This window comes from Myodes glareolus, chromosome 7, assembly GCF_982192425.1.
Source record: "Myodes glareolus chromosome 7, mMyoGla1.1, whole genome shotgun sequence".
Taxonomy (NCBI): domain Eukaryota; kingdom Metazoa; phylum Chordata; class Mammalia; order Rodentia; family Cricetidae; genus Myodes; species Myodes glareolus.
The window spans coordinates 77,516,586-77,543,993 of NC_142032.1; the positions used below are offsets into that span (position 1 = coordinate 77,516,586).

At 45.9% G+C, this 27,408-nt stretch overlaps 2 protein-coding genes across 5 annotated transcripts in view; one reads left to right on the forward strand and one right to left on the reverse strand.

The window, feature by feature from the left end:
* The first annotated feature begins 14,189 nt into the window (after positions 1 to 14,189).
* On the forward strand, positions 14,190 to 17,877 carry LOC148121472 (sulfotransferase 1A1-like). 4 transcript variants are annotated; one of them, XM_087908441.1, is made up of 9 exons: positions 14,190 to 14,297; positions 15,169 to 15,326; positions 15,405 to 15,530; positions 15,613 to 15,710; positions 16,402 to 16,528; positions 16,619 to 16,713; positions 17,193 to 17,373; positions 17,500 to 17,608; positions 17,707 to 17,877. In XM_087908441.1, exons 2-9 carry the CDS (start codon positions 15,179 to 15,181, stop codon positions 17,726 to 17,728), a joined length of 906 nt encoding a protein of 301 aa, XP_087764567.1. In that variant the 5' UTR covers positions 14,190 to 14,297; positions 15,169 to 15,178; the 3' UTR covers positions 17,729 to 17,877. The 4 variants fall into 4 exon arrangements, with proteins under 4 accessions (XP_087764567.1, XP_087764569.1, XP_087764570.1 ...); XM_087908442.1 differs by lacking the exon at positions 14,190 to 14,297 and adding an exon at positions 14,880 to 14,903; XM_087908443.1 differs by having other exon boundaries at positions 17,500 to 17,877.
* Positions 17,878 to 17,967: 90 nt separating this feature from the next.
* The window catches only part of LOC148121473 (SAGA-associated factor 29-like), a 31,189-nt gene continuing 21,748 nt past the window's right edge, over positions 17,968 to 27,408 (reverse strand). The window contains exons 3-8 of the mRNA XM_087908696.1: positions 20,022 to 20,086; positions 19,061 to 19,190; positions 18,847 to 18,993; positions 18,644 to 18,679; positions 18,400 to 18,562; positions 17,968 to 18,163 (exon numbers count right to left, since the gene is read on the reverse strand). Coding sequence (XP_087764822.1) covers positions 18,047 to 18,163; positions 18,400 to 18,562; positions 18,644 to 18,679; positions 18,847 to 18,993; positions 19,061 to 19,190; positions 20,022 to 20,086 — 658 coding nt within the window. The 3' untranslated portion in view covers positions 17,968 to 18,046. The remainder of the gene's footprint in view (positions 18,164 to 18,399; positions 18,563 to 18,643; positions 18,680 to 18,846; positions 18,994 to 19,060; positions 19,191 to 20,021; positions 20,087 to 27,408) is intronic.

Genomic DNA, 27,408 nt, shown 5'->3' on the forward strand with positions numbered 1-27,408 from the left:
GGCATACATATTATTAGAAATGGGTTGAATCAATATGTGAAAGTTAGCCAATAAGAGGCCAGAGGTAATGGGCCAGGCAGTGTTTGAATGAATACAGTTTCCATGTAATTATTTCGGGTGTAAACTAGCTGGGAGCCAGGCGGCAGGAATGTGGCCCACCGTTCCTATTACAAGGCTCTTTGACTGCCAGGATCATTGCTCCTTGGGCTGCCTGTTTAGCTGTTAGGTCTGACATCTGATTTCCTTTAGCCATAGCATCTCGAGCTTTTTGGTGTCCTGGACAATGTATGATGGCTACCTTCCATGACAAATGTATGCCCTTGAGGAGGCTCAAAATTTCTTCTTTATTTTTTATGTCTTTTCCTGCAGATGTCAACAGTCCTCTTTGTCTGTATATTGTTCCGTGTATATGGGCAGTGGCAAAAGCATACCTGTTATTAGTGTAGATGTTGATAAACTTCCCCTCTGCCATCTGTAGAGCTTGTATCAAAGCCACAAGTTTGGCTTTCTGGGCTAACGTCCCTTCAGAGAAGCTACTGGCCCAGATCACTTGCTTCCAGTCCACCACTGCTGCCCCTGCCTTCCACTTAACTTCTGCTGCCATCCATATACCAGCTCAGTCTCCCAGGCCAAGGCTGATCCTTCAGATCATTTCGGGTACCAGCTTCTTCTGCCAGAATGTCAGCTCAGGGATGGGTAGGTGAGGAGTCATCAGTCTCAGGCAGTAGGGTAGCGGGATTGAGGACAGCAGGGGGAGTGAAGATTACTTGATCCGTCAACAAAAGGCTTTGATAATGTGTTATACGAGCATCGGTCATCCATCGTCAGGGGGCTGTCGAATGATGCTTTCTAGAGCATAGGGTGCCACTACAGTTGTCTGTTGTCCCAGGGTGAGCTTATCAGCATCTTTGACAAGTAGAGCTACAGCAGCAATAGCTTTCAGGCAAGAAGACATCTGCTGGCAATAGGGTCTAATTTTTTGGGTAGGTAAGCTACTGGCCTCTTCCAAGGTCCCAAAGTCTGAGTAAGGACTCCTCTGGTGACCCCTGCTCCTCATCCACATAGAGAATAAAAGGTTTGATTAGATCAGGCAAGGCTAAGGCTGGGGCCATCAGTAGGGCCCTTTTAATTTCTTCAAAGGCTTTCTGTTGATCCAGGGTCCACACAAACACCCCCTTCTTTAGTTAAGGGGTATAATGAGGTAGCTAGGGTCACAAACCTGGGTATCCATAGCCTGCAGAAGCCAGCAGTGCCCAAGAATTCTCTTACTTGCCTTGGTGTAGTTGGGGTGAGGACCTGAGTTACAGTCTTTTTCCTGGCTTCCATTAGCCACCGCCTCCTATCTCAGAGGGCATATCCCAAATAAGTAACCTCTGTTTGACACAGCTGAGCCTTTTTAGCTGAGGCTCGGTACCCCAACTCACCTAATTCTGTTTGTAATTTTTCAGTTCCTTGTCTGCACTCAAGTTCAGTAGTTGCTGTCAAAAGTAAATCGTCAATATACTGAAGCAAGGTTACCTGTGGGTTTTCAGCTCTGAAGGTGGCCAGGTCCCGGTGGAGGGCCTCATCAAAAAGAGTGGGGAATTTTTGAACCCTTGGGGTAGTCTGGTCCAGGTGTCCAGGTCTCTCCATTCAAATGCAAAAATAGGTTGGCTGAAATGATGTAACCTCAGGCAAAAGAAAGTGTCTTTTAGATCTAGAACACCAGTATACCACTTCCTGTCTGGTGGGAGTTATCTGAGAAGGTTGTATGGGTTGGGGACAGCAGGGTGTATGTCCTGGACCCTCTTGTTAACTTCCCTTAGGTCTTGTACTAGTCTGTAGTCGTTAGTGCCAGGCTTTTTGACAGGCAACAAGGGAGTGTTCCAAGGAGACTGGCAAGGCACCAAAATACCTTGTTGTATAAGCCTCTGGATATGAGGTCTAATTCCTTCTCTAGCCTCTCGTCTCATCGGGTATTGACGTACTCTTATGGGGGAGGTATTGGTCTTTAGTCCCACTACTACTGGGGGAACTCTCATTGCCATTCCCATACCCCCAGTCTCTGCCCAAGCCTTAGGAAATGTCGCTAACCATTCCTTCATGTCAGAGGTCTTTGCCTGACTCAGGAGCTCATGTAGTCGATACTCTTCTTCGAGTCTCAGGGCCAATATCATGGAGGTGGGAGTCTCCCATGTCACCTCTGGCCCGGTTCGAGTAAACCTGATCTGGGCCTTCAACTTTGTTAACAAGTCTCTTCCTAATAAAGGCATAGGACAGTCAGGGATAACCAGGAAGAAATAAGTCACTTGTCCTCTCCCCAAATCTACAGTTCCTAAAGGTGGTCCATGGATATTGTTTCTGTCCAGTTGCTCCAATTAATGTAGTCTTTGTATTCTTTAGCTTCCCCAATGGTTATTTTCAGTCCTTGTGTCCACTAGAAAATTCAAAAGGGTCCCCTCCACAGTCAGGGTTACCCTAGGCTCGGGGAGGGGGTCTGAGCCCCATCCCCTCTAATCATCTTCTTCTAGAGCCAGTACCTTAGAGGCCCTTCCTTTCTTCTTTGGGCATTCTCTTGCCCAATGCCCTTTTTCTTTGCAATAAGCACATTGGTCTTTGTCCAAGGGGTGCCTCAGTCCATATTCACTCATCTTTGGTCTTCTGCTGCCCAGGTTCCCTATCTGTCTAGGTCCTGTCTTTCCTTTCTCTCCTACCACTGCGGCCAAAATTCTAGTCAAATTTCTCTCTTGTATATGATTCCTCTGGTCCTCTCTTTCCTCTGCCTCCCACCTCTCTCTCTCTCTCTCTCTCTCTCTCTCTCTCTCTCTCTTCTCTTCCTCATTCTCTCACTTATGAAATACTTTCTCTGCTTCCTTAACCAAATCCTGCAACCCTTCTAACCATTGTAACTTTTTCTTAATATCTGATGCTGACTGTCCTATGAAGGCCATGGCTACTGCTGCTTGCTGACCCTCAGAGGTTGGGTCAAAGGGAGTATAATGCCTGTAAGTCTCCATTAAACGTTCAAGAAACACAGATGGCGGTTCAACTGGCCCTTGAAGAACCTTTCTTACCTTGGCTAAAGTAGTGGGGCGTCTTGCGGCCCCTCTGAGACCTGCCACAAGAGTCCGGCAATAGACAGTCAGTCGCTCCCTACCTGCTGCCCTATTGAATTCCCAATCAGGTCCATTAAGGGGAAACCTGGCATCTATTTCATTTGGAAAATTGTTTGGTACTCCATCTGCTCCGGGGACATTTTTCTGGGCCTCCAACAGGATCCACTCTTTCTCTTCAGTAGTGAAGAGGACCTGTAAAAGCTGCTGACAGTCATCCCAGGTTGGTGGGAAAACATCAAAGACTCCATCAATCCTGTCAGGCTGGCGGGATTCTCTGAAAAGGAAGGGTGATTAGTTTTCCAACTGTAAAGATCAGCAGATGAAAATGGCCAATACTGGAGGGATTGGAGGTGGGGTGCGTCCACCAGAGGCCCATAGACGTGCAGTGGTAACGCCACTGTTGAATCTGATCCTCCAGGACCCTGTGCAGGACTCTGAGCACGCCGACTTCATGTGCCTGTTGCAGGCCCCCCTCTGCTGCTAGCACCAGGATCAGGCATCTGGGGCAGCAGGTAAGGGGGTGGTGAAGGGCTCCTCAATCTCAGGATAGATTTTAGGAGGAGCTGAAGGTTGGTTCTGGGGTGTGTGGGGGCCAGCCATGACAAGCTAAGTATGGACAGGCCACCCAAAGGAAGTTCTTTACTTCCAACCATTATCACCTGCCCTCAATAAATTTAATAAGAGGTCTGAGTCTCAGTAGTTTCCCCTGAGGCATTGCCTGGTTGCAGGAGGAACGACAAGTTGAGATTACCTGAGCACCACCCAAGAACAGACCATTCAAAGGAAATGCCTAACATTCCAACAGCTGTAGATAGGATCACCTGCCAAAACATACTCACCAGGACACCCCTAGACAGATGTCAGCCAATCAGGGGTCCTGAACCTCAAATATACCTCACCCCCACCTTTACTACTATAAAAACCCAATTCGAATTGAGCTCAAAGCTCTCTGACTCCAATACGCTGGACATGCGGAGAGATCGAGTTTGCAAACTTGTATAAAATAAAGGCTCTTTGCTTTTACATATGGTACTTGGTCTTCTTGTTGGCTTTTGCGGGGACTTCGCAGATTTAGGCATAACAGGGTGGAGGTTGGGGTAATCCCATTTTGTGGTTTTTCCTGCAGTCCTGCTTCAAGGTAAACTACTGAGACTCAGTTTAAATTTATCGATGGCTAGTTCTACTCTGGCAGGTGACAATGGTTGGAAGCAAAGAATTTCCTTTGGTGACCTGCCCATACTTAGCTTATCATGGCTGGCTCCTACACCATCCTCCACCAGGGCGGAGGTTTGGGAGATCTGTGGGTGCCCACATATGTGAGCCTGTTCCACCTTGACTGGAGATCAGAGAGTTTGAGCTTATTTTTTATTGGGGGCCTTGAGCAACAGCCTCAGTACCCCCTCAGAACTCAGAATAGGATGTCCATGGCAGGCGAAGATTTGAAGGTGAAAAAATTAATTCAAGCATGTTATCTCTGCATAGTCTTTATTTTTGGGGCAAGGGGAAAAAGGTGAAGTGAAGGGGTGATCTCCATGAGGTGTCTAGTTTTTACAGTTATAGTTGGAAAATTCCATAGGCAAGACAATGATAATATGCATATCGAAATCACAGCAAGGGCAGGTGGACCTGATAAAACAGCAGCACTCCTGAACGGGTATCACCGTAACACCACCCGGGAAACAACCAGCGTTCAAGGGGAGATACCTGACATTCCAAACCATTAGATAAAGTTACCAGCCGTCCCTGAATCCTGGATTCACCCACTGTCCTCAGTCAACCTCTATTGTGAGAACCAGCTTTGGGGACGCCCGAACTTGTTTATTAGCAAAGGTGGGGGCATGCTGCCGCTACATTCCTGCTCAGTGCCTGTCTTCTTTAGAAATTTCTATGTGGTCTGTTAGCAGGTAATTTTGTGGGATTATCTCTATGTAAACTTGACTGTTAGAACGCTAAGAGTGAATGTTATCCCTCTGAGGCCTCATGGTGTGTGGGGAGGAATGGATCAAAGTCATTCCATTGCCCCTGCAGGAAAAGTTACACTGCTGAGGTGTCTTGGGAATGAATCCCATTTCAAAGAGAGAAATATCACGATTTCACAAGATTTTATAGAATTGACAATGTAGTCCCAAGTCCCAGTCTCTGGCCTCCATCTTTGGAGGCCCCCTCTCTGTGCCAGCCAAACATTGACTCCTTCCCAGAGAAGTGTCAAGACAGCCCACCAAAATCTTGACCCCCCCACCCTCAGTCTATTTAAACTGCTTCCCCAGAAAGTTCCCATGTGGTCTCTTTCCTCTACCCCTAGTGGTGGTCGCATTTGCAGCTTCCCGAGGTTTCCTCTCAGGGGCCACCCAAGAGCGCAGGAATCCCATTAAACATGGATATTTTTAAATTTGGCTTGTTGTGATTTGGCTTGATTGGGATTTTTGTGATGGCAGAGACCTAGCGCTAGGAAAATTCCTAACAGACGATGACAGACTGCAAAGTGTGGTCCCCATAAGTTGTCCACTTGTGGCTCTGCCTTTATGAATCTGTCAGCTGCACATTTACTGTGCAATACTTGGGGCTTCTGATAACTTTTGCTTTTTCAAAGTTGTTGATAACAGATGTAGCTACAAATAAGAGATTCTGACTTAGGGTGTGGTTAATTAGTATTTTGGGTTTAGAGGTGGGTCCGCTCCACCTGGAACAAAGGCCAGAAAATTCAAGTCTATTCCTTATATATTATGTGAATGAATCTGCTGCATCCTTCCCCCTTTGGAGTGAAGTATATAAGCGTGTGGAAAATAAACAACGCAGATTCAGTATTCACTGAATATCCCTCCTAGTGCTGTTTTGTGTTTCTGCCTCTTAGTTCTCTTATATCTCTGTTCCTTTTGCTTAATAATTCTAATCCTCACACTCCTTCCCTGGAATGAACAAATTTCATCAAGACTGGTCTTCAGTAGATGGGTTCCTCGTGTGGCTTAGGATGCATGACAGATAACCCAGGGATGTGTGGCCAGAGGGACAGGAGAAACTGTGAGGGACTCTGCGAAGTGCAGAGGTAATGAGAACTGAGCCTCAGTAACAGACAATAACAGATGATAAAGAAAGACTGGGGATGGGATATTAGGAGTAAAACATTTGCATATAATTATAAATATGGGATAGAATAACAGTTGCTTAGATATATTTTAAAGGACAGGGGAGCTCAGGTGTACCCCAATTAATAAAAACTCAGAGACTGATATTGGAGTTCAACCTGAAGGTCAGAAAAGCAAAACAGACAGCCAATGGTTCTTATCTCAACCTTAGTCATAAAGAGTTATCCTGCCTCCAGGGATCTCAGAATGAGACAGTCTGAGAGCGATCTCCTCCATTTTATATTCCTCTCTAGGGTTGGGATTAAAGGCATACACCAATACCACCTTGTTTCTATGACGACTAGTATGGCTACTGGGATTAAAGGTGTGTGTCATCACTGCCTGGTCTGTAAGGCTGACCAGTGAGGCTGTTTTACTCTCTGATCTTCAGGCAATCTTTATTTGTTAAAATACAAATGAAATAGCACTACACTCAGGTACAACAGCATCAAGTACAGAAATGTTTAGGATTTATTATCGGGGAGAAGTAGCACCATTGGGCTAGGAACCCCTGTGGCTCCTGCAGTAATTGACACTGGTTTTGAAGGAGAAATCAAGGTTATGACTCACTTAATGGCATTTCCGTGGTACAGACAGGATAGAGGCTTGCACAATTCATTTAACTACCCAACAGTGCAAACTAGAAACCGAGTTAAGGGAGGTAAGAGAGCAAAGGCTGGATTTGGCTCATCTGATGCCTATTGGCTGGCTACAAGTCATAGGTCCACAGTAATCAAAACTCACTTGTTTTGTTTATAATTGGGCTAACTTAAAATCCTGAACAAAGTGATAATGAGCTTCCCTGGAGAGATGGAGAGGGTCATGAAGGCAATTTTCAGCCATACACTGGTCTCATTTACCTGTAAATTTGTAAGGTTGTGACATTTTTATCCAAATGGGAACACATTTATAAGGCCCCAACACAGTTATTGCTAATCAGATGTTTTAGCAAGGATTGTTAACCAATCAAGGTCTCGACAAGAGAATGAGGGAAGGACTGATTCTATTATACCTGGCAAAAGGCCTCCCAGGGCAGGACCAGGGCACTTTTTAGAAGAGGTCACAGAAAAGCCTGCACTCAATGCAGACCCAATTCTCTGAAAAACTGATGAGCCTGTATGGGCAAATCAGTGGTCTCTAACAGAAGAAAAATGACAAGATGCCCAGTGGTTAGTACAGGGAAAGCCTAATAATGGTCACATCATACCTCCCAATTTTCCATGGAATTCTCCTATTTTTGTGAGTAAAAAGAAATCAGGAAAGTAGATTCCAATACAAGATGTAAGAAAGGCTAATGCAACCATGCAGACAATTGGGTCTTTACAGCCTGGGTTGCCTTCTACAGCTATACCAAAAGACACCTGTAAGGTTATTTTAGATTTAAACGACCATTTTTATGCCATCCCTTTGGCACCACAAGACTGTCAAAGATTTGCATCTGGTAGTCCATCAATTAATCTGAAAGAGCCAAAGAAAAGATATCAACGGAGTGTCTTGCCTCAGAGTATGGCAAACAGTGTTATGTTGGGCCAGAAATTTGTGACTCAGGCTATATAATTTGTTGGAGACCAATTCCCACAAGTATATGTTGTCCATTCTATGGATGACATCCTGCCTGTCCATAAGAATGAAGGAGCTTTACTTGAGACCTAAAAATTGCTTCAGGAGAGTCTTACCCATGCAGGGTTACTTGTTGTTCCAGGCAACAAGTGTAAAAGGCATCCAACTTTCATATAGGTCATATGCTATATCCTAAAGAAATTAAGCCTCGGAAGTTGGAAATCAGGAAGGATAACATCAGACTCTAACTGCTTTTCAGAGATTGTTAGGAGATATCCAGTGGCTGAGACCTCATTTAAAATTCCCTATGGGAGACCTTGACCACTAAATGAAATTCTTAAGGGGAGCAATGACCCAAGTTCCACCAGACAGCTTACAGAAGCTGCCACACAAGTACTGGCACAGCTGGAACATGCAATACAGAAACAGCAGGTACATTATACTCATTATGGCCAACCTTGGCAAGCACACATATCACTTACAAAACTTACGCCCACAGCAGTATTATGGCTTATATGAATACACCTTCCCATTTCACCAGTCAAGGTATTAACCCTCATTTTGAAGCAGTAGTTTGTTTAATACAGAGGAGCAGGATGGGATCTAGGAAATAGTCTGGCAGGGAACCTACTGTGATCAAGGTTCCTTAGACTAAGGAACAGAATGATCGGTTATTTCAAAACAGTGAATCTTGGGCAATTGCATTTGCTCAAATTGAAGGCCAAATTAATAATCTTTTCCCATCTCATCCGTTGCTGCCATTCACACAGTTATATTGCTCTATTTTCCCTAAAGTTGAAGTGAAAGATCCCTTAAAGGAGCCTATGATAATTTTTACAGATTTTCTTCCAGTGGAAGAGCAACTGTGTTGGTGGTGGTAAAGGACATGGAGTGTGAACCAAACCGGCCTCAATTCAAAGAGCTGAGCTGTGAGCTGTTGTTGTGGTATTCCAGCTTTCTGCAAATAATGCACTTGATTTATATACTGACTGCCATTACATTTTTAAAGCTCTTCAGATACTGGAAACTGTTCATGCATCGGGACTAGCAATAAGCAAGTTAAAATGCTGTTCCAGCAAATTCAAGATTTCATTCGTCAGTGAAATTGCCATGCTTTGTGGGTCATATCAGAGCACATCCAAATCTTCCTGGTCCATTGGCTGAAGGTAATGCTTAAGCCAATAAGTTTACAAAGTTGATGGCTTTATCTCAAGTTCAGTTTGCTCAACGATCACACAGTTTACATCATCAAAATAAGAGTTTAAGTAAACAAATTGGATTAACGAGAACTTGCTCACAAGATTGATAAGCAATGTGATACATGCCCACAATATTTACCTGTACCTCTTTGGGAGTAATTCATTGAGGTCAGCTTCTTAATCATTTATGGCAAATGGACATTACTCATATTGCAGAATTTAGCAAACTAAGATATGTGCATGTGACAATCGATACATGTTCAGGTTTCCTCATGGCCTCTGCAAAAACTGTAGAAGCCACTAAGCATGTGATAACATATTGCTTAAAGTGCTTTTCCAATAAGGCAACCCCTAAAATTATAAAGATAGACAATGGGTCTAAATACAATAGTAAAGCAATTTAGGAATTTTATTCTCAATGGAACATCAAACATATAATTGGCATTCCTTATAATCCTCAAGGACAAGGAATTGTGGAGTGTGTCCATGGCTCTTTGAAATTACAACTTCAAAAGATAAAAATAGGAATTATACCCTCAGTCGCCACACAATGCCTTAAATCATGTTCTTTTAACTTTAAATATATTGAAATATGGATGCCCGCAAGCAATGTGTCAGGGACAGATTTTAGCATGGCAGTACCAAGGTGACCTTTGCTAAAGCAAGATGAAAAAGACCTTTGCACTAGATTATGGAAAGAACCCAATCTTGTGTTAATATGGGGTTGAACGCAAATCTGTGTTTTTCACAGGAGGATAACGAAGCAAGATGGTTACCAGAACATTTAGTCTGATATACACAGCAGAAGGATGCCAGCCGTGATGACATCGTAGTCACTGGTGCCCCCACAGAGATTCCTGAATCTGTGTTCTTGACTCCCTTATAACAGTATGCTACAGTGAAGGAAGATCGTTGTGATGGGTGGCGGTCCCCAGCTTCTTGGTGGACCTCCTTACTGCACAAACTTCCAGACCTTAGTGAGCACTGTTTACTTTGGAGCTGGTCCAAATGAATGTTTGACAGATTAAACATGCTATGTCTTGGGACACAGAACTCATTTTTGCCAGTATGGTATTCAATCTGCTATTGAAATAAAGGACCTGAGAACTGAGAGTTCAGAAAATTTTCTCCTCTGGGGAAAAGAGACTTGTTAAAGCAATGGAATGTTATTATGGAGGCAAACAGTGACTGAAGCCCCTCTTTGCTGACAGTTCCAAAATCTCTCTGACACTGAAGCAGCAATGCAGCTGGACTCTAGGAGATAAAAGACTCAGCTCACACATCACAGAAACCTTTTCTTGTCTTTTGATTGGGATGGATTTAAGAGAATTGTGGTTTGACAAACTGTGTTTATTGTTAAATTTCTATACTAGAATTATGGTACTGACTGGCTAATGTTTGTAACTGCTTCAGTTCACTATGAAGAAGCTACTGATTAGAAAAGGTCAGAGCTTGTCTATAAGAATTTTGACATTGCCAATGAGTCCTTAGATTTGATATGTTTAATAAGACAAATTTGGATTTTGATTGTAGCTGAAAAGTGTAAAATGCATCCTAGACCAATTTAAAATGGCAGTCCTGCCTCTGGTCATACGATATTGCAGCCATAGGACCATGTATATCGCAAAGCATTGTCTGCTTGCGTATGATTAACTCTTTTGACAGAAAGTTGGCTTAAGATGCACAGCGCCCAGAGCTGCTTTCTCCTTTAATCCTTTATTCATGAAGGCTGGTAGCCAGCGATGAAGAAATCTTTTTCTCGCCCAGGCACCCAAGATATGTGCTGACCATGGGTAAATCTGGAAAATGAGAAAAGAACCCCCAAGGCAGGCACAGTCATCTGTTCTGTAGCAAAAGCACAGGCTTTATTGGATAAAATAAAAGGGAGGGATTGTGAGGACCCACAGATGTCAGCCTGTTCCACTAAGACTGGAGGTCAGAGAGTTTTAACTTATTGTTGCTCTTTCAAAGTTATTGACAACAGATGTGGCTAAAAACAGAGGATTCTGACTTAGGGTGCAGTTAATTAGTATTTTGGGTATAGAGGTGGATCAGGTCCACCTGGAACAAAGGTTGGAGAATTCTTTATATTATGTTAATGAAGTTTGCTGCATCCCCCCCCCACCTTTGGAGTGAAGTATATAAGCATGTGGAAGATAAACAAGGCGGGTTCAGAATTCACTGAATGTCCCAACGCTGTTCTGTGTTTCTGTCTTTTATTTATCTTATATCTCTGTTCTTTTGCTTAATAATTCTAATCCTCATGTTCCTACCTTGGAACGTACAGATTTCGTTGAGACTAGTCTTTTACAGAAAACCCTTTGACAATTGACTTGTGTATTTACTGTTTTTAGGCCCCCAAAGTATCTTAGTCCCAAGCAATATACCTCCTCCAAGACGGACCCAGGGTACACACCTCTAAGTATGCACACCGCCAGGATGGACAGAACCAGGGTACACACCTCTAAGTATGCACACCGCCAGGATGGACAGAACCAGGGTACACACTTCTAAGTATGCAGACTGCCAGGGTGGACGGAACCAGGGTACACACCTCTAAGTACGCACACCGCCAGGGTGGGCTCCTCAGCTTTGCCTTGTCACACAAGACTACTAGCATACAAAATGCTACAGCTCGATTTAAGGTTTAAGCTTGTTCTGGGTTAGGAGAGACTAAATTCAAACAAAAACAACAATAAAAAATACAAACACAACACACATGTTGTGTGTGTATGTGTATTCACATATACATTTATGTCATGTGGAGGTCAGAAGACAACTTGTAGGAGTTAGCACTCTCCTTTCACTGTAAAGTTCCTGGGGATTGAACTCAGATCATCAGGCTTGGCAGCAAGCACCTTATCCTCTGAGCCATCTTGCTGGCCCAGACCTGTATAACACCCGATTCTGTGTTACCCCCTCAGTTTGCGTACCCCAGGAGCAAGGGTAGACCCGGGCCCTACACAGACCTCCTTTTGGATCGTCAATCTTCTATTCCTCCCTGAGCACTGGCAGCAAAAGCACTGGCAAAGAAACTTTCCAGAGTCAGTAACCTGCCAGCAAAATATTGAGACTGCTACGGCCCTAGTTGTAACTAAACACTGTCCCTCCATAGATGCTATATTCTGTTAAGTGACCCTCTCCAGACAGATGCCAGGTTGTTAGAGTGGATCCCCCCTCTATAGATGCCAGGTTCTGAGAGTGGATCCCCCCCTCTATAGGTGCCAAGTTCTGTTAGGGGACCCCTCTCTATAGGTTCCTGTTAGTGGATCCCATGCCTCTAAGGCCTGACAACAGATCCAAATGCCAACCCACAAGACAAAATAAAGAGATAATATATAAAGAAATGAACCTACAGTTTTCTCAAAACTGAGAAATGCTCTACAGCTTGTCTAGAGAAGGGAGGGTCCAGAAGCTAGGAGGGCGCACAGGCGCTGGTCTCTCTCCCGGGACGCGAATCTCTTGTGTTCTCAGAGCTCTGGCAGTTATCCATCTTCATTCTAAACACAGACCTTCCCTGATGAGACTGGTGTGGTGGCTCACACCTGGAATCCTAGCATTGGGAGGCTGGGGCAGGAGAACTGCCACAAGTTCAAGGTCATCCTGTTTTCACTGTGAATTCCTGGTCCGCATAAGCTACAGTGTGAGATCATGTCTCTGTCAGGTCCAAAGTTTGATCCAAAGCCGAATTTCTCAGGAACCTGAAAAACGGTTCCCTTCTACCAAAGGAGCTGTTTCCTTATCATTGGCAGAAGGGACAGATGGCCACCAATAGCACACCGCAGCATGGCCTGTACACAAGTACAAGTACGCCGTGCACGTTTCAGAGTCCCTGCTGGCACCCTGACTCTTCTCACCCCCCAAGGCCACGTCAATTCTGCTGGCCACGGTCAGCTTCCTTCTTTCTCTCTGGACTCTTGCACACGCCTCTGCGCTACTTTCCCTCATCTACAATAAAACCTTCCCCCCTTCACACCTTGGAGCAGACATGTCACCAATTTATACTTGTCATGTCATCAGTTTATACTTTTCCCTAGGGAAATGGAACTCTTTTTTTTTGTTTTTTTAAAATAGGCTTTCTCTGTAGCTTTTTTTGTTTGTTTGTTTTGTTTTTTGTTTTTTGAGGCAGGGTTTCCCTGTGTAACAGTCCTAGCTGTCCTGGAAAAAGCTCTTGTAGACCAGGATGGCCTCGAACTCACAGGGATTCACCTGCCTCTGCCTTCCGAGTGCTGGGATTAAAGGCCTGCACCACCATGGCCTGGCTCTCTGTAGCTTTTTGAGCCTGTCCAGTAACTCACTCTGTAGACCAGGCTGACCTCGAACCTACAGAGATCCACCTGCTTCTGCCTCCCAAGTGCTACGATTAAAGGCCTGTGCCACCACTGCCCAGAAAGAAATGGAAATTAAGTCGTTCCTGGAGGGTCCTGTTGCCTGCTTGCCACAGCTCTCCTCTGAAAATACAACGCTGCAACGGTCAGCAGATGTAAACCTGTGATGCAGAGAGCCTGTGCAGCTCCAGTGCAGCTTGCTGCTGCATCTTCATCCCAACAGAAGACAAAGATAAAGAGGGTGAGGTTCTTCCAGTTCCTGGGGCCTTATAACTCTCCCAGCTGCAACCTTTCACTCTCTGCAGAGCTGTTTGCAAGTTCAGAGGATAACCCTTCTGGGGACTGTTCTTCACCAGCCATTAGTAAGTACTGGGTGAGCTAGCTCAGCAGCCATGAGCAGGGCACTCTGCAGGGTCTTTAGATTCCAGGACTTTCCTCTCAACAGCCTTCCCTTTGCTGCACCTCCAGGTCACTGACCCTGCTCCCTCTAATCATTCTGGAATTTCCCTGAGCACACCTACAACTATGGTATTGCTGTGGTTGCTCAGATCTGAATCGAAGATGTCCTCAAGATTGGCTTGGAACCAGCAGGAATGTGAATAGCTTTGCCCTCATCTTGCCACCTCCCTTCCTTTGTTAGACTGTGTCAACTGTCTGTTGATCTACCCTGAAGTTTAAAGAGGAAGGAGCCAGAAACAATGCAAAATAACACTAACTTTCCTTTCAACCTTCTGGTTTGTTTTTTCCTCTCTTGTTTCTCCAGGCTAAACCCACAGTCCACAGTGGGGGTTACAGGGTTCCGCCCCATCTCCACCCCCCTCCGCCCATTTTGTGGGAAGACAGCCAGTCCTAGCACTGCTTCCACTCCCTCCCACTTGGGTCCTACAAAATATTCAGCTCAATGACCAATTGTGCATTCCCCACATTGCAACACCCACACAGAGATCCCTACCACTGTGCACCGGGGAGGTGAGGCTCAGAGCTCAGAACCAGGTGAGTGGCAGGGTGCGGTGGCCCTCATAGTCCTGCCCAGCTACAGGTTCCAATATTCAAGGGCCAACTAGTTGCTCCATCTTCATTAGTCTATTTGACCCTGCCTGGGCCTCTAACCGCTCTACATTCCCCACGCATACCCCACCTCAGAAGGGCAAATGTAGCTTGTCTGAGATTCCCCTCTCTTCCCTGGCTGGTTTTAGAATCCTTTTACATAGAAAATCTCTCCCCAGCCTGCAACAAGCTTAGTAGCTAAACTGGTTATGCTTGTCTCAGAGCAAAATAGGATATCAGATTTAGATGGTTTGGGGCATTTCTGAAGGAGGAAAAGTGGGGAGAGGCACCATACCCCATAGGCTGACCATCCAGCTGCACCAGAAAGTGTAAGAGACACAGAGCTGGTTCCCCAAGTGTCCTCAGTACATGCTGGTATCTATCCAAAAATGCGAAGCACTGTTTTGGTTCTACCTCAGAGTGCTTTAATGTCTGGACTATGCTTAGGACCCAGGGACACAGAAGGTTTGCAGGTGAGCAGTGACGTAGCCACAGAAGTGACTTTCTCTGGACTTATACTTGCCTGTGATCCCAGGTTTCCCTGCCCGCTCGGTGAGCTGACTTCTGAGCCTCAGGAGCCCAATCTTATTTTTTTTTTCAAGACAGGGTTTCTCTGGGATGTTTTGGAGCCTGTCCTGGAACTCACTCTGTAGACCAGGCGAGCCTCAAACTCAGAGAACCACCTGCCTCTGTCTTCTGAGTGCTGGGATTAAAGGCATGCACCACCACCTCACGACCAGGATCCCAATCTTATAGCAAGAACCTGCAGTATTGTGAACTTGTTAGAAAAAAGTGAGTTTCACTGTTCTCAATGCAGTTGATGCAACATGGAGTTGATTGAGGATATCACCCGTCCACCACTGGTGTACGTGAAGGGTATTCCACTCATCAAATACTTTGCGGAGGCACTTGGGCCATTGCAGAACTTCACTCCCTGGTCTGATGACTTGCTTATCAGCACATACCCAAAGTCTGGTAAGCAGGGGATCCCCTAATGTCCTATAGACCTCATTTTGGCAAGCAGGTCCAGACTCTGTATTCCCTTCTTTCCAGGTACTACCTGGATGAGTGAGATCCTGGATATGATCTACCAGGGAGGCGAGCTAGAAAAGTGTCTCCGGGCCCCTATCTATGCCCGGGTGCCCTTCCTTGAGTTTGGATGCCCGGGAATTCCCTCAGGTAAGAGCATCAGGGTGCTAGACAGAAGTGGAGAGAGGTAGGAACAAGCCTCAGCTTAACAAACTTCTCTGATCAACTGCAGGTCTTGAATCTTTGGCAGAGACACCAGGCCCACGGCTCCTTAAGACACATCTGCCCCTGTCCTTGCTCCCCCAGAGTCTGCTGGATCAGAAGACCAAGGTAAAACACAAACAACAAAACCCCAGTTATGGTAGCACCTTCCAGCATTTGGGAAGTAGAGGCAGAAGGACCAGGAGTTTAGGGCCAGTGTTTGCTACACGGCAAGTTCAAGACCAGTCTGAGCTGTATCTGACCCTCTTACAAAAACACAGGGAAAAAGAAAGGAAGGGACAGAAGGAGGGAGGAAAGGGGAGGTAAGGTGCGAGGACACAAGGGGCCCCTGGGGTCATTCTAGCTTTGGTTTGCTCTGCTGGAACTCATGGGGCTACTTAAGCCCTGTTTCATCTTGTACGGAAGATCTCTGGCTGTCACTCTGGCAGGGTTCAGATAACAAGGAAAATGGACTTCTTCAGTGTAAACTAGAGATGCAAAGTCCAGGTACTCACGGGACATAGATGAAGGGGCTTGTGGAACTCTAACCTACTATGTGGATGTGCTGACAATAATGGAGTCAGATAAGATGTAGTTCACAGAATAGCCAGGACTTTGGCATCAAAGGTGTAATCTTAGGTCAATGGTACCCCTACCATATCTCAACAAGTCAGCTTCTAGTCCTATTTTCTTTTCTGCCATCCCCAAAAGAAATGCTGAGAGTTCCCAAGTGCTAGAAAGCACAGCATCTCACTGGATCCTGTGCAGGGTAATAGGAAAGCAGGAGGAACCAGAACTAGGGACTGTCTGCCCCCTGCAGGTGATCTACATTGCCAGAAATGCAAAGGACGTGGCCGTCTCCTATTATAACTTCTACAACATGGCCAAGGTGCACCCTGATCCAGGCACCTGGGACAGCTTCCTGGAGAACTTCATGGAGGGGAAAGGTGAACCTGAGTCTGCAGCATGGAGGGGGCTGGAGTTGAGGGCACAGCTGGAGCTGACAAGGCATATCTGTGTCCCATTCCCTTCCCCAGTGTCTTATGGGTCGTGGTACCAGCACGTGAAGGAGTGGTGGGAGCTGACACGCTCTCACCCTGTTCTCTATCTCTTCTATGAAGACCTGAAGGAGGTGAGACTGCCTGCTGCCACTTCCTTCTGTGTCACAGGCAGGAACATCGCTCACCGGCCCTGTCCTGGCCCCGAGCCCCATCCCTAACCCAGCCCCACCCCAGACCAGCACCTCCCATCCTACCTCCTGGCTAGGACCTCAGCACAGCTCATCAGAGGGCGCTGCACAGCCCTTATCTTGGAGCAGGTGTCAGTCATGTGCCATTATTGATCTGGTGGTTTGCTGCTCTTGCTTCTCCCTGCTCCATGTGCCAAGTCTGGACACCAGAGATCAAAGTCTGTCCCTGTCCTCTTCCAGAGGGAACCCACAGAGATCGTGCCAAGATGGCAGGGTAGGAAGCTGCCTACTCTGCATCAGGGCAAGAGGCTCACAGTCAAGGGGTGAGGGCTGAGAATTCCTTGGTAGAAGTGGTCCACTCCCTGTGGGTGATCTCCCAACCTTATTCCAATGAACACCCAGAGATCATCTCTATGCTTCAGAATCCAAAAAGGGAGATCAAGAAGGTCCTAGAGTTTTTGGGGCGCTCTTTGCCTGAAGAGACCGTGGATCTCATTGTTCACAACACCTCCTTCAAGAAAATGAAGGAGAACCCCATGACTAACTACACCACTCTCCCCTCTGCAGTCATGGACCACGATGTTTCTCCTTTCATGAGGAAAGGTAGGTAGTAGCCTGGATGGACATTTGGAGGATTTGGGGAAGGGAGGTCAGACGCAGCCAATAAAACCTGCAGTCTCATGGGTCCTGTGGCTGTGACTCTTCAGTCTCTCTTCTTTCCCTCTTCAGGTACCACTGGGGACTGGAAAAACACCTTTACTGTAGCTCAGAATGAGCGCTTTGATGCCCACTTCGCTAAGATGATGAGAGGTTGCAATCTCAAATTCCGTTGCAATCTGTAAATGGATATGGCTAAACTGGGAATGAGTATAAGCTGACATAACCCATTATAACCTCAAGAAAGAAATATGATGCATTCATGTTGTATGCCTACAGGAAATCTGAGCTAATAGAATGACTAGGACTGGGACGTATATGAATGACGAGCGTTTTATCAACATGTGTCAGGAAAGCAATCCATCCGCACACTGAAAGGAACCCAAACACGCAAGAGAAGAAGACAAAAACTGTATTTTACCTGAAAGAATAAATGCCACTGGGAGCTGACTGGGCCTTCTCCCTCCTGCGGCCATCAATCTCATGTGTCTGATAGAGGAGGGCAAGAGGGTCTGAAGCAGTGAGGCCCAAGAGACATGGTGAGAGGGAAGAGTATTTATTTGATTACAGGAACTCCTTTGTTGCCTTTTCCCATGAGACTCAAGCCTGCCATCCAGCTTCACTTTTTCTTGGGCTCCTTACAAGCCACCACGTACCTCTGGGCCACATTGAGAGGAGGGGAGTAGCCATCTGCATAGGAGGTGTCTTCAAACAGGACTGAGTAGTCATCCTGAGGCTGTAGGGCACACACAGGAAGGGCTGGTCAAGATACTTCTAGGCCAGGGCAGCCTCTCCTTGCCCAGAGCCCCAGCTGCATCTCCCCGCCTCTCCGCCTTCCTCTCTACTCTCTTCCTGGTGTTACCAGGAAGTTCAGGAGATAAAGACTACAAGGCAGCAAGCAGGCATCCTGAAGAAAGATGGGACCAACCCTTAAGGTTCTGGTGTCAAAGGCCTTCCACGGTGGCTCCTTACCCGCTGTGGGGGGGTGTGGATCAGTGCACGGTAGAAGCAGGTGGTCTGGGGATATAGGGCCAGAACCAGCTGCTCCTTCTGAAACAAGGCCTCAGGGTCTGTCTCAGGGTTAGCTTTCCACTGGGGCAGTGGGATGATGCGCCGCCGACTCAGGGTGTGTCTCCTGGGGGAAAATACAGGCCGTGACCAGGGAGGCTTCTCCCAGAAGCCTGGTGATTCTACTGCGCCCCACCTGGACACTCACTCTTTGCCTTCTTCATCAATGTCGTCTACCTCATACCTGTGGGCAAACCAAAGGGAAACAGTGCTGGAACAAAGGACACAGTCTGCATCCAGGAGGAAGCAGCAGAGAGGAGGAAGAGACTCAGAAGCTGGAGGGAGCACCAGCCAGTGCCCCCTGGGCTGCAGAAGCTGGCGTGGTGAGCACGCAGCCGGGCACACACTCACTTGTTGGTAGCGTGGCTGTAACTGACTACTTCAGCCAGGATCCACTGCTCGTCCCCGTCCACAGCCTTCACTCTAGCAGCCACCTTGTCTCCAGGTTTGGCCACATAGTCCCCTGAGGCTGGAATGGCTCCACAGAGGGGTGGGGGCCTGTGAGAGAAAGCCTGTTAGTCTGGCCCCCTGACACCAGCCCTCTCTGGCTAGTTCCTGCCCTCACTTGTCACCAGGCTTCCCGATCCAGAGGGGCAGGGTCATGGCTGACTGCTGCAGCAGTGTCATCAGGACCCCTCTGCGCATGGTCTTCCGTGGGGGCTCCGAGTCATTGTAGAGACCTGCGATCTTGGCCGCTGTGGGAAGCAAGGGAAGCCCTGAGGCCTTGTGAATGGTGCCTGACCCAGTCACACCCCAGCGACTGCTCTGAGCTGGAGCACTTTATACCAGGATCCCCAAACCATCCACGCCCCTTCTTAACAGATATCTAAGGTTGGGAACAGCCAGGCCTAACTCTCAGATGGGTGAGATGTCAGGACAGTGGCTACCATCATGGAGAGGAACTAAAAAGGAGGTTCCTAGGATGCAGGCTATATTCTGTTTCCTCACCAGGGTACTGGATATGTAAACGTGCTGGGTCAATGGAAATTCCTGGAGTGAGATACTTAGGTGATCTCCTTTCTACTAGTGTTTGCAATTTCAGCAAACGCTGCACAAATTACCTAGTGTGAATTCTTGGCCTCATCAGCCATGGCTCATCACACTCTTCAATTGAAAACTGACAAAAATGGTACCATGATCACACTAAGGGGTAAAAGAGTTGCGTCTGGGGCAAGACAGAAGCCAAGAAACCAAAGCAATGGCACCCAAGGAGACCTATAAGGCCGGGGACTAAGCCAGCTTCTAATGTGTTCACCAAAGCATGCCACAGAGGGAGCAGTGGTAGAAAGGAGAGAGATGACCAGCCCCGGCTAAAGTGAGCAAGGGCAGTGTGAGGGGTGGGGCACAATTACCTGGGTCTGGGCAGAGACCTAGGCAAACTCTCTGCCTCTGAGTCTGTCTCAGATAGCTGTCAGGTGACTCTACCAACTTATGTCCCATGCTCTCCACCTGTCAGGGTCATAACTGCTTTCCCCAACCCTCTACCTTGCCTGGTTAAGAAATGCCCTGCATTTTTTCCCACTCACCAATCTGCCTCTCTTCCAACAGAGACTTGATCTCAGCTATCTTATCCAGCACTTTGCGGAGGATGCTAGGCAGGGAAGGGAGAAAAGGGTGCTGGTTGAGGCACTCAGCATAGGCTTCTTGGCAATTTGGGCTCCCCGGACCAAGTCTATGCTGAAAACTCCAGATCCGTTGGGTGTGGTGGCTGACACCTGTTATCTTAGCACATAGGAGGCTACAGCAATCCTGTAGTGAGTTTGATGCTATCTTAGCTACACAATGAGCGCCAGGTCTGCCTGGGCTAGAGTGAGACCTTGCTTCAAACACAAAAGGAGAGGCTCTAGAGACTGCCCAGTGAATTAAGGACCTGTTTTGCAAACTTTGGGTCTGAGTTAGACTCCTAGCACCCATCTGAGAGCCAGACATGGCGCCTACAATCCCAGTGCTGGGTTACTGTGGAGACAGTAAGATCCCGGGAGCTCACTGGCCAAACAGCCTGGCCAAATTCATCAGTTTCTGATTCAGTGAGGGACCCTGTCTCAAAAATTAAGGGGGGAAATAATAAAGTAAGATGTCCAAAATCAACGAGTAGCCTACACATGCACTTTCACCCACATACATGCCCATTCACATGCGATATATGTACATACTGCATAGCATATACATACCACATGTACACACAAAATACTAATAAAAACAAAGAATAAAATAAACTACAGACCCTAAATAGAAATAGATACTACCCCAGAAATCTGAGTTAACAGGTCTGTATATGTCCCAATCCTATGACAGTGGCCCCACAAGATAATTAACACCTCTTGGCACCAGTGCCAGCTTAATGTCATAGGGCAACATATTACATTCTCTGCACTGACAGTCACATACAAGCAGGGCACATACAATCATTTACACTCAATCACACTTGATTATAGTAATGACTATGCCACTGATTTAGAAATTACTGAGGCTAGAGAGTTGACTTAGTGGTTAAGAGCACTTCTAGCTCTTCTAGAGATCTGAGTTCAGTTCCCAGCACCTACATGGTGGCTCATGCAGATGTATATGCAGATAAAACACTATATACATAAAATACATAAATACAAAAAACACAAACAAACAAGTAAAATTTAGCTGGGTAGTTGTGGTACACGCCTTTAATCCCAGCACTTGGAAAGCAGAAGGAGGTGGATCTCCAGTTCGAGATCAGCCTGGTCTACAGAGTTCCAGAATAGTCAAGGCTACACAGAGAAACCCTGCCTCAAAAAACCAAACCAAAACAAAACAAATAAACATTTACTAAATTATACTTTTGACAAAATACATGTGACACTGGCAGCGACATCATACGTTTCATGTTCACGGATGTCTTTATTGTGCAAGAAGCCACAGTGAGTGTCAATGCATCTAACTTTGTGACAATGCTGTGATACTCACAGTGGGATTCACCAATGACAGGGCTCAGAAAGTTAACTAACCAATGATTGTCAATTCTTTCAGTGCTAAGGATGGAACCCAGGGCCACGCGAAAGCTAGGCAACTGCTCTACCACTGACTGACATCCTCGACTCTGTTTTTCAACTAAAAGCATAAGGAGCAATGTAGCAGAAAGTGTCAGGATAACCTCTTGAGAAAGCAGGGCTCTGAGAGGTTACTGATACGGCCTTGTCCAACTCTGTAGAAACCCCACCAAAGTTCTGACCCAGTCCTGAGGTGACAGGAGTGGAAGTTCAGATTTGAGCATGCCATGTCCCTTATAGACTCATGTGTTTGAGCAGGTGGTCCTTAGTTGGCGTAGCTTTTTGTAGAGTTGTGGATCCTTTAGGAGGTGGGGCCTTGCTAAAGGAAGTGGCTGGTGAGGGGCAGACCTTCTGGCTCTGGCCTGAGCTCTCTGCTTCCTCAGAACGATGCAGTGTAACCAGCAGCCTCACGCTCCTGCTGCCATCCTTTCCTTCCATGACAGACAACCCTCTCAAAGCAGGAAGCTAAAGTAAACCATTCTGTCCTTAAGTCTTTCTTCTGGGAGTGTTATTACAATAGGGTAAATAACAGTGAAGCTCCAGGGCTGCTCCACGTAGCAGAAGGAGAAGCAGAACCTAGAGACACCAGGCACGCTCAGAAGAGCCCCAGGTTACAGGAACTTGCTTCTGTAAGACTCAAGCCATTCCCACTCCTGTGTAATCCTGTAGCCTGAACCTCCAGAAGTCAATTTACAGATGGTTCGAGCTGGCAAGCAGGCTGGCACTGGATATCACTCTACAGGTTCTCCAAGTCTCCCAGAGAAGGCTTCACCCTTAATCAGCAGAAACAACTCCACTGGGGGTCATTCTATCCTGTTTCCATAGCAAACCTGCAGAAACGCTTTAGCTTGGGAGTGCTGGGACTCAGACAGGGAGGCACCCAGAAAGCAGACAAAGAATGATAGTCAGGAGGCCAAAGGTACTGTGAAAGGTTGACATTGCTGCTGGGCCTGGTTGGAGTTCAGAGTTTTATGTACTACATCCAAAATTGCAGTCTGCATCAAAAGAAACAGCAACAACAAAACCCAACAAGAACCCAGTCCAAGGCTTCAGAAGAAAAACATAAAGGGATACTCAAGCTAACTGGTGACGTGAAATGGGATTTTCAAACAGTCACAAAGCATCTCCCCATAAGACATTTGCTAATTACACAGCAGAAAACAGAACCTGGGAGATATCACATCAAGTCATGAGACACAGTATCTTGGGCCTTCCAATAGAAGGCTACCACGGTGTTACCAATGCCCCAAGTCTCAAACCTGAATCTAGAAGCCAGGAAGCACTAAATGCACCCAGGAGAGGTCCTACTATAGAATAACTAACCTACAGCCTTCAAAAGGTCAAGTCACAAATCAAAGAGAGATTAAAAACTGACCCAGATGACAGAAAACTGGAGACATTTGCACAGTGGAGATCTGCACTAGAACAGGGCCTCTTCCATGATGAAATGTGAATAAGCTCTCTGGGTCACAGTTTTATATCTGAGCCACTATCCTAATTTATGTGATATATAAGAACCACTATGGTGTTTATTACTTATCATCCAGACGAGTTTAGTAACACCCAGAGGCATGGGTTTGTCTGACCTAGATGGAGTAGCTTCATCTCTCTTGCTTGCTTTCTCTCTCCCAGCTACTGTGTTGGGAAGGTCTGGTTGGGTGTTTACAGGGTGACAAAAATCTGAATTAGCAAAGGACTTCAGAGCAGGCCATGTTTGCCTAACAGGCTTCTATGTTGTGGGAGTAACTTCCGCTGCCTCAACCAATAGTCGCTGAAATACGAGCCCACAGTGCAGCGGGGAGCAACTTCCGCTCCGTCAGCCAATAGCTGCTGAAATACCAGCCCACTGGGGCATGGTATATTTCTCTTTTAAAAAGAGAAGCAGATCCGGATCAGGCCCTCTTGGTTCCGGCTCTTGGTTCCGGTGCTTGGTCCCGGCTCCTGCTCCTGGCTCCCGCTCCCGGCTCCTGCTCCAGCTCCTGCTCTAGCGACTAGGCTCCCTTCCTGACAGTTTATGGTGTATGTAAGTTTTACCCCCCAAATAAATAACCCCTTAAAACATAACTGGTGTGGGATTGATTCGCTGATAATTGACGCCCAACGTTTGGTTTAAGAACCGCCCCACCCCCCCACCCCCAGCTCGGCCTCCCAGGATACACAGGTCTGGACAGTCTCTGCCGGCTTACTTTGCCCTGTTCAGCACGGATTTTTAAATTTTTCCTTGCAACGTGAGTCAAAGAGCTCACAGCGCAAGCTCCCTTTGAAGTTCCAGCAAGCTGTTTGAAACCCCTGCCATCCGCCATAACTGATTAGGAGTGCTGCAAGCAGCTTGACCCTTAATCCCAGCACAGGGACACGGGGCCCAAAGCACTAGGCCTCTTTAGCAACAGCGCAGTGGCTGTGTCACGACCCTCTGCATTGGGTTGAACAGAGCAGCAGGGCCTTGTTTATTGCCTTGTTTATTGGCCACTAGAAGCTCTCTGACCTTTTGTGATCTGTGGATTTAACCTCTGGATTTGAGTGTATATATTCTAGAGTTTACTTCCTCAATCAACACCACTGCCATGTGGATTCAGGTGCGCCCCACCTCCTACTGGCAGGCAACGGTCATTACAGGTAAGATTTTTCTTTTCGGTTGAAAATAAATACATACATACATACATACAAGTACAATTTCCTTTGATTGAAAATGTCAGAAAATATTACTATCCAAAAGTTCAATGGTTTTTTCAGTTGCGCTATGGAGGATATTCTGAAGGATGTCTCAGATATTCCTCTTACTTTGTTATTCCTGGGATCTGTTGCTTTTCTGGTGTTTGGCTATTTTATAAGAAAGATACAGTCCTTACAGACTGAATCTACAATGCTGAGGACAGAGATTAAAACCTTAAGAACAATTCAGACTGATACCAACCTCCTCAAAAAAGAGTTTGGAGATTTCAAGGAAGAAACTAGATCAGAGTTTGGAGATTTCAAGGAGGAGACTAGATCTTTGTTTGATATGACTCGGTCGACTGACCAAAATATCAAGAAGGTACAGTCTGATATTGCTTCTTTAGAAGGGAGCTTCACTGCTCTGGAGGAAGGGACAACCAAAATGACTCATAACCTCCAGTCCATGACTGTAAGTGCTGAAACATTAGCTGAGAGGATTATAACCATTGAATGTGAAAATCGGACTTTATCAAAAGGGTATGATAGATTAATTGACAGGATTTCCATACAAGAAGGCACAGTACATGCCATGAGGATTATGTCCAAGGAGGATATCGTATCTCTAACGGACAAGTTCCACGCCTTGGAATTATCAATGAAGGCGATTGTGTCCAAGGAGGAAATAGTGTCTCTGACGGACAAGCTCCATGCCTTAGAATCGTTAATGAAGGCTTTGGAGCATAATACTGGACAGGAGATTCAGGACTTACAGAAGGCAATGGTGAGCAGATTTAATAAGATTGAGGAAATCATAGACTCTGATGAACAGGAGCAAAAGGTAGAAAGGCAACCTTTACCTCAAAAAACTCTCAGTCTACATAGAGTTATACCTGCCTTTCCAGTAATAACATCAGAAAAGATAACTGGCTCCAAAACCCCTAAGGTCATTAAAGAACATACATGGGAGCCTATACGTATGAATGATCTGAAAGAATTTAAACAAGCAATTGTGAATTATGGACTACATTCATCCTTTGTTAGGGAGATGTTAAAATCCTGGGCTCTGAGCAACAGGGCCACTCCTCAAGATTGGAACCAGCTCACATCAGCTGTCCTCGAGAACGGACCTTTATGGCATTTCAAATGCCTATTCAAACAAGAGGCCAGACTTTTACAACAACAAGAATCAGCGAAAGGAATTGAGGTTTCTCTAGATCAAATTCTAGGGGAAGGACCTTACTCTGATCCTCAGGAACAAGCTCTTTATGATGAAAACATTTTATCCATATGTGCTACAGCAGCTCTAAGGGCCTGGGACAGGGTTCAAGACTCAGGTCAGAGAGTAGAATCGTATGTCAGGGTCAAACAGGGTCAGAGAGAACCCTTTAGTGACTTTTTGCAATGACTAACTAAGGCTGTACAAATAGGGATACCTGATCCAGAAGCAAGAAATATAGTAATTGAGTCTTTGGCATATGAGAATGCCAATGTAGAATTCAAAAGGATCCTGGGGCCTTTAAAGCTCAGATCAGCGCCTTTGGATGAATGGGTTTTACATACAATGAATGTTGATACATTTGATTATGGCAATGAAACATGGGTACAAGAAGCAATTTCCAAAGGTAAAAGGAGATATCAGATTACAAAATGCTTTCATTGTGGCAAAATGGGACACATGAAAAGGGACTGCAGACAATGGAAGTCCAGGAATAATGCCTCTTCTAGGAATAACAGGAATAGGAGGACTCAGCCTTCAGGTTTATGTAGGAGATGTGGAAAGGGCAGGCATTGGACGAATGAGTGTAGGTCAACAAGAGATAAACAGGGCAACCCGTTGCCATCGGGAAACTCAATAGGGGGCCTCTCGAAGGCCCCCATGGCAAATGTGGTCCAGTCATTTCTGATCACTGCAGAGAACATGCCTTTTCAGGGAAATTAGAATGCCCCATGCCTGCTGTTAAAAGCAATAATGGCCTGAAGGATGAGTTAAATGTGGTGAATGAATCAAGAAATCTAAGAGGACAAAGTAAATGAATATTCTGGCAGACTTCTATAAATGAACAAAGACCACAGCTAAGAGTGTGTGTAAATGGCAAACTTATTACTGGCTTACTGGACACAGGTGCGAATGTAAGTATCATTACTCCAGAGTCTTGGCATCCGCATTGGCCTCTTCAGGAGGTAGATATTCAGTTCTTAGGAATTGGAACCCTATCTCGAGTAAGACAAAGCACGAGATGGGTCAATTGTATAGGTCCAGACGGACAAATAGGAAAACTAAGGCCATATGTAGCAAATATTGCAGTGAATTTATGGGGCCGTGACCTATTGCAGCAATGGAATACCCAAATTAACATTCCTGCTGCTTCCAGAGCCTATATTTCTGAGGACAATATTACAAGATATTACAGATGGCGGAAACCAGCCATTAGAGCTATACAAGAACACAACACAATTGATGGCCCTTCAGAGGTACCAACAGCCATGCCTCTACAATGGTTGACTGAGAAACCAATATGGACTAAACAGTGGCCTTTAGCTGAGGAAAAGTTACAGGCTTTAGAACAGCTGGTACAAGAGCAATTAGATGCTGGACATATAGAAGAATCTACCAGCCCTTGGAACTCTCCTGTGTTTGTTGTTAAGAAAAAATCTGGTAAATGGAGAATGGTGACAGATCTTAGAGCTATCAACAAAGTTATTCAACCTATGGGCCCTCTACAATCTGGAATTCCTCTGCCCTCCTTGTTACCAAAGGGATGGCCTCTTATAGTTATTGATCTGAAAGATTGTTTCTTCACTATACCATTACAAGAAAAAGATAGAGAAAAGTTTGCCTTCACAGTGCCTACCTATAATAACTCTCAGCCTGCAAGGAGGTACCAGTGGACCGTCCTCCCACAGGGAATGTTGAACTCTCCCACCCTGTGCCAATATTTTGTAAGCCAACCATTGAAAATTATACGCAAACAATTTCCTAAGTCCATAATATACCACTATATGGATGATATCCTGATATCTGATCAAAACAAAGATACCTTAGAAAGGCTGTTTGAAGAAGTAAAACTAGTATTACCTAAATGGGGATTGCAAATTGCTCCTGAAAAAATTCAGAGAGGAGATTCTGTTAATTATTTAGGTTATAAAATAGGCTTACAAAGAATTAAGACTCAAAAGGCACAAATCAGGAGAGACCGGTTACGAGATTATTAGGAGACATTTCCAGTCTACGACCAGC